General features: G+C 43.7%; 1 protein-coding gene across 1 annotated transcript; it reads right to left on the reverse strand.

Annotated features, from left to right (window-relative positions):
• Positions 1 to 358: 358 nt before the first annotated feature.
• Positions 359 to 7272, reverse strand: LOC149438563 (4-galactosyl-N-acetylglucosaminide 3-alpha-L-fucosyltransferase FUT6-like). The gene is made up of 3 exons (XM_089659650.1): positions 7197 to 7272; positions 5998 to 6001; positions 359 to 2245 (listed from the first exon to the last, which is right to left on the reverse strand). Exons 1-3 carry the CDS (start codon positions 7270 to 7272, stop codon positions 1087 to 1089), a joined length of 1239 nt encoding a protein of 412 aa, XP_089515776.1. The 3' UTR covers positions 359 to 1086.
• Positions 7273 to 10065: the final 2793 nt, after the last annotated feature.

Consider the following 10065-nt stretch of genomic DNA (forward strand, 5'->3'; position numbering starts at 1 on the left):
TGAGTCATGAAATTGCAGTCAGCCCCTTTTGCAAATGAGAATGGGGTATAAAATGGGGTCACCCTCTGAAATTAAAGGTTTTAGAAATTTAAGATCTGTTGCCCTGTACAGCTACTGCACCCATGAAGGGTTCCCACCATCCCTGCACTGAATTTCTGGGTCTACACACCTGCTGTACCTATGAGGGTTTTCCACCATCCATGGGCTGCGTTCCTGTGTCTAAAACAGTTGCTGCACCCATGATGAAGGGTTCCCACTATTCTTTCATTTCTGGGAGTTATGACATACCAGGGAGAGCTCTTTCCTCAAGGGCAGCAAGATAAGAAAAAACACACCAAGTGAAATGTGACAATTAATTTTATTAAATAACAGAGTTGCAGCAAAAGAACCGCTTGCTGCCCATCAGGCTGCACACACCAATGCATATCACATGGATAATATGAAAGCTACCTGAAACAGGAGTCAACGTTTTGTTATTTCATTCTAAAGCTAAAACCTCACCTTACGGTAAACTGGACTTTTAATACATGTGGTTATCTGTTGGTTTCAAACACTGTTACATCATTGTCCATGCAAGATCATAATTTTCCACCCAGGATCATGAGTGGATACCTGATATCACTGCACACCCAAGATCTTGACAATCTACCCAAGATCATTACTGCCCACGCAAGATCCTGATTGTCTACCCAGGATCATCACTGAGCACCCAAGATCATAGAACCACTTGTTGCCCCATCAGACATTTCCAGAGGCTGCACACACCAATGGACAATATGGATGCTTCCTGAAACAAGAGTCCAAAAAATGGCTACATGTGGTTATCTCTTAGCTGCACATGTTACATTATTGTCCACCCAGGATCCTGACTGCCTACCCAGGACCTTGGCTGCCTACCCGAGATCATCACTACCCACCCAGAACCACTACAGTCTACCCAAAACCATCACTGCCCACCCAGAATCCTGACTGTCTATAAGAGATAATCACTACCCAACCAAAATCATGACGGTCTGTTGAATATCATCACTACCCATCCAAGATCATCATCGTCTACCCAAGGACATCATTGTCTATCCAGAAAGTTCATTTGAACCATTCGGCAATACTTGATACTGTCCTATAAGGAGAAACCTCTTTTAATGTTCTACATATTTTGCAGTATCCAGATAGAAAAATGTCAATGTCTTTTGTTGGCCGATATCTCAACCGCCAGTTAAAATACTGTCGGTATTTTTTCTCATCTTTATCCAGACTCTGTAGATATTTGGCCAATTCTCGGGGAGATGAAAAGTCATTAACATGAATAAAAGCATCAGCTGGAATGAATCGCTCATAATTTTTACGTGGGGGACCCATGACGATGGGCACGGTTCCCACCATTAGTGCATTTTTCCAGAATTTTTCAGTGATGTAATCCTCATGGAAGGAATTTTCAAAGGCAAGGTAGAACTTGTACGTGGCAAAAGTTTGAAAAGATTCATTCCACGGTAGAGGTAAATTGTATTGCCCATAAACATCGATTGAAATATATTTCTTTAACTCCTCGTAATATAGAGTTCTTACAGATTTTTTATCCCAGTTGCTAACTGCCCATGCCACCAGCTTTGACTTTTTGGGGATTGTAAACTTTTCTTTCCGATTGGCTTTTTCCAGCCACCCATATGGGGTGAATATATCAGAATCAAGACGGTAAGACATTGTGAGGTTAATTTTGTTATCCATTAGGGCTAAATTTATACAGTTGCTTGGAGACTCCATGCTAAACCAGACCCAGTATTGGTAATGTGGTCTCCATGCTGGAGGTAAAAGCTTTTCCGATGTAAATACATCCCTGTGACTGATAACAACAGCATTTGCTGTTGGATAGAAGGTGCGATTAGCAGTGTAGAAACAGCCAGAGTCTTCAGAATTTGGACAGTTATTAAGAGTAAACTGGAATTTTAATGGCCACGTCCAAAGCAATATGGTCAAGAGAGACTCATTCTGTGTCCCATAATCTGATTCACCACTAATTTTTTCATCACTAATTTTCTCATCACTAATTTTTTCAGACTGTTTTCTTCCCAACAGAAAGACAATCAGACAATAGGTAAAAGATCCGAGCAGTAGGACAAAGACGAAAGCCTGTGTATGTTGTAAAAACGTTTTTTGGAAATTCTTGAGGAAGAGGAGAAAACCTTTTAACTTGACAATGCAGGTTGCAGCAGAGGATTGAGTGATGTTTGGATTTGTCCTTCTGTGTCTGAGTAATGAGAAATGTGACACACATTAAAAACAAATCTAAACCAAAATATATATTTACTTTGTTGTATGAATGCATAGTAAAGTGTACATCCACCTGCCCCTTGTTAGGTCTCTACTGCGGTTTGCAGTTCCATTAGAGAGATTTCCCTTCACTTCTGGTTCTGATGAGAACATTTTCACCCAACAGGAAGAGAGTAAACACCTCAAACTAGGGATGAGCCCAACTGCCATGTGTTTTCTTTGAGCAGGATTCAACCAAAAGTATAGAACAGAACAGGGTTTCTCAACCAGGGTTGTGTAAAACCCTAGGGTTCCTCTAGAGGTTGCTAAGGGTTTTTGAAGCAATATCTGCCTCATCGATGAGTAAACACTGACACCAATGATCTTTTTAGTTATCTGCAAGTGGGGGATTCTTCCCAATGACCACAAAATAAGGGACATTCCTCACAGTGACCATCACACTAAATGTACCGAGAGCTGTAAACACCATTATTAGCCAAAACGTTATTTCAAGGGTTCCCATGTTAAAATGGTTCAGAAAGTCTGGTATAAAAAAAAAAAAAAAAAAAAAAAAAAAAAAAAAAAAAAGAACCCTGTACTCATTCGCAAAAAAAGAAAATAATTGTGAGACACCTCAATTGGGTATCCACCAAGATGCTGCTTCCCATGCTCTGGAACAAGAAGCAAGTGACTATAGCTGTAGCTACCCCAAAGAACTGGACAACACCAGTTTTGGAGAAAACAAGAACTGCTTTATTAGAAACACACACACCTAATCACATTATCACAGACAATGCCCAACTCAGATAGTTCGGCACCCACATAGGGATACATTATACCTATATTTCAATGATAGTTCTTTTTGGATGATCCCAAAGGAGCTGCGGAAATACAGGGATAACATTTGATAGCCCTGAACCCCCAAATGATATGAAACAAAAAGCAAAATGTACCATCGATGGGGCTGGAGTTACATCTGGTTAAAAAGGTACCTGGGTGCCATTCATAGAGTAACCCAGCGAAAGGTCCATAGCTATGGTTACCAAATCTCAGTGAGATGCAACGCTGAGATTCCCAAGCAAGCTCCCTCTCAGTAATCACCCCAGCCCATGTCTCACCAAAAAGGATCACATAGTCCCAGGACAGGACAAAGGGCGACTCCTAGTAAAGTTAGTGGGCATTGCTACTGGCCCTAGCCACTATACAGATCTATGCAAATGTGGCTAGGACCCAGTGAAGAGCTGATGGAGTGCCCAGGCTAGATGAAAGTCCAGATGTGCAAAAAAGTCAACTAGTGACCAGCTCCTTCTGGATACCTTCAAAACAGAATAAAGCACAGAGTTATTTGGGCAATGGCTCTCCTGCAGTCCTAAGTCTGTGACACGACCAAACATTTGACAAGTCCTTTGTTAACTAGTTGCCGACCGCAGATAGCTGAATGACAGCTACACTGCGGCCGGCCAGTTCTAGGAGGGCGTCATATGATGTCCTCCCAGAACGCGCTCTCCTGTGCGCCCCTGGCGATCTCCATGATTGCTGTGTCCTATGGACACAACTGATCATGTGATGTGGTAAAAGGCCAATCACAGCGACTTTTTACCACGTGATCAGTCGTGTCCAATGACACGCTGATCACAGGGAAATGCAATTGCCGGTTCTTGGCTGCACTTTCCTCACGCTGTCAGAGCATGGGGAAAGTACTGCCGAGAACCGGCAGTTGTCAAAGCGGGGATCGGCACCGATCATCAGGGAACCGATTATCAGTGCCCTGATGATCGGTGCCCAGCAGTGCTGCCCACCAGTGCCCAGCAATGACGCCAGTCAGTGCTGCCTCATAAACGCACATCAGTGAAGGAGAAAAATTACCTGTTTGCAAAATTTTATAATAAAAACAAAGAAACATTTTTTTCTAATTTTTTTCTCTATTTTTGTTTATAGCGCAAAAAGTAAAACACCCAGCGGCAAGTAAATACCACCAAAAGAAAGCGCTATTTGTGCAAAAAAAAATGATAAAAATTTCATATGGGTTCAGTGTTGCATGACCACACAATTGTCATTCAAAGTGTGACAGCACTGAAAGCTGAAGATTGGCCTGGTAAGGAAGGGGATATAAGTGCCCGGTAGGCAAGTGGTTAAAGAAAAAAAACCCCTCAAAAAGTCCCTAGTTCAAAAGACCATCATCAGTGATAACCATTGCCCATCAATGTGCCAAAAAGACCCCAATGACTTGGCACATGCATGCTCCATATTTTATATATAGGAAGTCAAGGGGATGGTGGTGACATCATTGGCCAGCGTAGACAAACATAAAACAGTACCGCTCTAATGCTCCTATCACCAAAATCTGGCAAGATGACATGGTGCAAATCATAAAACAGCTCGTCAGGCTACGCGCTATGACTCCTACTCACTGTGATCAAAACTGAACCAGGAGGTTAAGGCCTCCACGATTAAGCCCACTAGTGGGTGAAATGTGTCTGAGGGACCTCTCCTGAAGGTGAAGAACAGAGCAGCTGAAGCCATCTAACACTACCTAGTTCAATTTTGGTCACAGAGAGTTGACATCCTGACTATGACTGTTGGCCATTGGCCATTTTTGGGCAATGATATCACTACTATCCCTGCCCCCTTACTTACATGGAGAAGTTTCCTGGTGACATCAGTGGTTTCTAGGGACACAGTGGGTGCAAGCATCCAGACTTCATTAAGAACTAGTGACAGCATAGACCAGCCTGTCTCAAATTTTCAATGCAGAGGAACCCTTGAAATAATGTTTGGATCTCAGGGAACCCTGCTAAAATTTACTAGATCTACAACTCATGATACATTAGTGTGATGGCCAGTGGGAAGAATGCTCCTTACACTTGGTCATTGGGAAGAATTATCCCCTTACAGATACGTAGCTAAAAAGATCAGTAGTGTCAGAGAGAACATATCTGAGAGGTAGAAATTGCTCATTGCCTCAAGGAAACCCCCCCAACAACCTCTGGAGGAACCTTAGGGAACTATGGAACCCTAGTTGAGAAACCCTGATGTAGACTGTGTATAACATCTATACACGATGCCTGGCTCCTTCCAAACAAGGGACTGGACAGGCAAAAGTTCTTGCATTTGCCTGAACAGCTAAGGTTCAGTCTGAACTGATGGTTCATTTCTACCTCCAAGAGCAGCACAGAAAGAAAAAAAATGGACTCTTGTAGAGTGTGTGTGGGGGGGGGGGGGGGGGGGGGGGAGGCTAAAACCCCTTTTGGATCTCTGACCCCATATTAGACTACCGCCCCCACACAGTCAGTAGAAGAGAAAGCGAAGCAAAATCTCTATACCCAAGCCACCAATGGCTATCAAATGCCCCCCCCCCCCCCCCCATTTAATCCAAAACCAAGAAAAACATTTTTGGCAGGACGTACACTTTCAGTGTAAGAGTTCAAAGACCATAGGGGATAATTACTGCAGGAATAAGGTAAGAATGGGGAAGGCTAAAAATCACCTTCTCAATTTGCTCTGGTGTTGAAGACAAAGTGATGGGAAACCATTACAGTTGTCCCCGGAACAGGAATAGAGGCAACATCTTCCAGGACCACCTAGTCAAAAGGCAAGGTGGATCTCTCCCCTCATGACCAGCCAAAGCCAACCAATGAGTACTAAATGAGGGTCTCACCTTAAGACGACCCCAAGGCAGGGGAGGAAGGTACCCAATGACTACACATGCTCCCCCTAGACTTCTGGGTAGGCCCAAACCACACTCCCTACCTTCCTGAGTGAAAAAAGAAACATACACTGGTCAGCCATAACATTATAACCACTGACAGGTAAGGTGAAAAACATGGATTATCTTGTTCCAACGACATCTGAAAGTGGATGGGATACATTAGGCAGCAAGTGAACATGTTCCTGAAGTTGATATGTTGAAAGCAGAAAAGGATGGGTAAGTAGGTGACTTTGACAAGGAGAAAGTCATAATGTCTAAATGACTGGGTCAGAGCAATTCCAAAGCAGCAGCTATTGTGAGATGTCCCCAGTTTGCAGTGGTCAGGACTGAACAAAAAGTGGTCCAAGGAAGGAAAACGGGAAAACCAGTGACTGGATCATGGATGGCCAAGGCTCATTGATGCATGTGGGAAGTGAAGACTGGCCAATAGAAGATCTACTGTAGTCCTATTTGCTGAAAAAGTTAATGCTGGTTCTGATAGAAAGGTGTCAGAGCATCACAGTTTGTTGTGTATGGGGCTGTGTATCTGCAGACCAGTCAGGGTGCCCCCGGCTGGAGAGGGGGTGGTGTGGAACATCCCCTCTTGCTGCTTGTAATAGCAATCCAGTGGCTATTTAGCCATTAGGATCGCCTTTACAAGAGATATGACCAGTGCCTCAAAAAAAAAAAAAAAAATTTACAGGCATTTGGTGTTTATTCTTTCAGCCTGTAAACACGTCTGTAGATTCTGCTGTGTGTCCATGCACATATACAGTAGGCATTTTAGAAAAGGAGCTTTTGCAGGCTGAAAAAAAACATTAGCGTGTTCAGGAGAGGAGCTTTAGGCAGAAAAAAAAATGCACATAAATACAGTCAATATGGTTAATGGTTTGTGTTTTTTTTTGTTTTTTTTTCAGGCAGCTTTTCCTCATCCAGGAGAAAAGGCATCTAGGAGGAGCAGAGCAAATGCTCACTCCAGGATTATAGTGCCACTATGCACATTATGCCAAGGGGGTCCCAGAAACAGTCTCTCCAGTCAGTGGTGTATTTAGGTTGTGTTGCCCTAGGCAACACAAAACAAAAATTGTCAGCCCCACCTATCCCCCTCCCCAAGAGAAAGACTCACCATCACAGCGGTCCAGAATGAAACCATTTTTAGATGTCTTCATTCCCACCGACAGCCCTCTTCATCAGTGCTGCCTATATCACTCACCCGGCTCCCTTTCTGGAGTCTCACGGCCGTTCCCTCAGCTCCTCTCACTCCACTCTTCCACCCAGCCTCGGTGCCCCCTCAGAGCTTCCTCAGACACAGTGTCATCCACTCCGGTGACCGACATAATGTCACCACACAAGAACCGGAGGCTGAAAAGGGAGAGCAGGACAACCAGCGCCCCTTATTCCAGGTTGTGGGGGCAGCCCTGAAAACCTAAAAACCACCCAAGGCAAATGTCTTGTTTGTTTTGTGGTATGCCCCTGCCTCCAGCCCCAATTGCATAGCTGGTATAATTCATGGCCAGCCAGGTACCCAGGGAAGAGATATAACCCTCTTGGGGAAAAGGTTCCTTGTAAGCCCAAGTGAGCGGTCTCTCCTTAGTCCTGGGTTTATAGTAGATGTAAAGGAGGCTAGCCCCCAGGTCCCTCCAAGGAACCCATGTCACAGTGGTTTCTGTGACAGTGGTAATAGATTCAACTTCTAGCAAAGTGGTCATACAGTCAACAAAGCCCTTCTGAGAAGCAGATGGAAGTCAAGAGGGTAGATGTTTCTGAATGAGATAGCGTGAAGTCCATAATGACTCTCCATCTGAAAGCAAAACATCCAGTGGAGTGGATTACTTCCATATTGAGTTTTTCACGATCTACAGTAAAAAGGACTCCATTCATTCTCAACATCCTTTACAGTTGGCTTTGTGGAAGACATCCACTTTTTAAGCAAGGCCCTGTGGGCCACCTGTACAGGGGTGTAGATCCAGTGCAAGTGTAGCCAGGTAGACATTTCCTTTTTACAATACAGTGCAAGTTTGCTTTCACTTTCTACTGAGATACTGATGTTATGCTGCAGCTTTTTCCTCTGGTCAGTAGGGGAGAGCTAAAACCAAGCAAGCCTATAGACTTCTATGCAGAGTGCTGAGTATTCTGGGAGTTGTGGTTTGGAATGGCAGCCATATAATGAGACCCATAGAATCTTTAGACTACAAAGCCTATAGACACTGTGCAGTAGGAGTGGAGAGGGGATTTTTTTTTTTTTTATTAAACTGCTAAAGGAAAGTTCTTCCTCTTGACACTGAGGAGTTGGAGAGAGCACCTATGTCTGCCAGCGAGAAGGCAAACCTGAGACCAGGAGCAAGGACACCAGGGCAGTGCAGCACCACACATTACGGCTCCTGCACCACTGCCGCAAGCAGACTGGAGCCTCTTCTCAACCACTGCCTCCCCCCACTGATTACTGGAGGCTTTTGGGGAGAGACTGAGGGGGCCCACTTCTATAGGGAGCAACTACTGCAGCATCCTAGGAACTGGTGAGAGGGCTATCGGCTCATTATTGACACTGCTAGCAGAGACTGAGCCACTGAGATCAGGACACCAAGTGCACCCAACCCATACTACATCTATACCACATACAGTATCTACCATACCTACAGTATATTGCACCCATACTGCAGTTATACTGAACTGTTACTGCATTTGACCTGCATCTACACTGCACCTGTACCACACTTCTGTCACACCTTGACTGCATCTTTACCACAATTATTCTGCAGGCTGATTTACTACAACTGTCAAGTGCACCACTGCTTCTTAAAAAAGGGCCCCAAGGATAGCCGGCAGAAGAACATCAAAGCCTGACCTTCCAACAAAACCATCCTGCAAGTCCCTTTTAAACCCTACTCCCCTTTCTTTCATTTTTACAGACAGTACATCCAACGGGTCTAGACCTATTATAGTCACCATTAATGCATATTGGAATAGTCAACTGTATGAAGCATTATTACTGCCCACTATTGCACTTTCGGTGACCTTGTTACGGTTTATGCTGATCTGAGAACCAAGTGTCGTGTTTTATCAAGTTCTACCAATCTCTCTGTATGCTAAAATTGTGTTATTACCTTTGTTATTGTATGCTCTGTACACTAAGCCTAGTGTATCAAAAGGGGCTTAGGTTCTTATAGAGATCCAGGCAAAGAACAGATCCAGGGGCTCCTACAGGGTTAGCCTACACGAACAATGAGAAGAACGCTCAGGCTGTGTTGACCTAGCCTGTTTCCTTACTTAGCATAACCAAAGAGCAATAGGAGAGGGTCTTTAGGAATATGGCATTGTGTAACCAAGTCCCTTTCAATCTTTTTAACTCTATGAAACCTTGACATAACTTTCTGGGTTCATGGAACCCGTGCTAATAAATACAGTATCTACAGCTCACAATGTGTTAGTGTGATGGCCATTGCAAAGGGCGCCCAGTACATTTGCAGACAATAGGATGAAATACCATTTTACAGATAGCTAAAAAGATCATTGTCCTCAATGGTTACTCATCTGAGAGGCAGAGGTGGCTATCAAGGAACCTCCTAACAACCTCTGGAGGAACCCTAGGGTTCCACAAAACTCTGGATTGAGAAAGGCTGGTCTAACCCCCATAGTTGAAACTGGCCACCCAATCCCACAGAGACTTTTTTTAACATATTGCTGACATATTCAATAATTTCACACCCTCTAACATTTTGATTACACTTTTTTTTTTCTTATGCATTAAAATATAGCAACTTTTTGTTTATAGGTTTTATAGAAAAGAACATTGTTGCTGAACCATATTGCTGAATGAAAGCCTATTTTGTTTCCTGAAAACACAATATGTGTTGATTATGCAATTACAAAACTAATTGTGAAAAAAACAGCTCATAGAGAAATGTAAAAAGAACTCGGCTTCATGGGGGAAGGGGGTGAAGGACTCTTTAGAGAGCCCATTGCCTTCTACACCATTTATACATCATGAGAAGATATGAGCCACAGTGCTCTGATCCCAGTCATGGGCTTCCCATGGACATGCATGCCCAGCTCTGTGATGGGAAGAGATGTGGTCACACACTTCTAATTATGTCCGAGAAGGTGATCAGAGACAATTATCACATCCAATC

This window comes from Staurois parvus, unplaced genomic scaffold, assembly GCF_062004578.1.
Source record: "Staurois parvus isolate SC_StPar_1 unplaced genomic scaffold, SC_StPar_1.0 ptg001181l, whole genome shotgun sequence".
Classification (NCBI taxonomy): Eukaryota; Metazoa; Chordata; class Amphibia; order Anura; family Ranidae; genus Staurois; species Staurois parvus.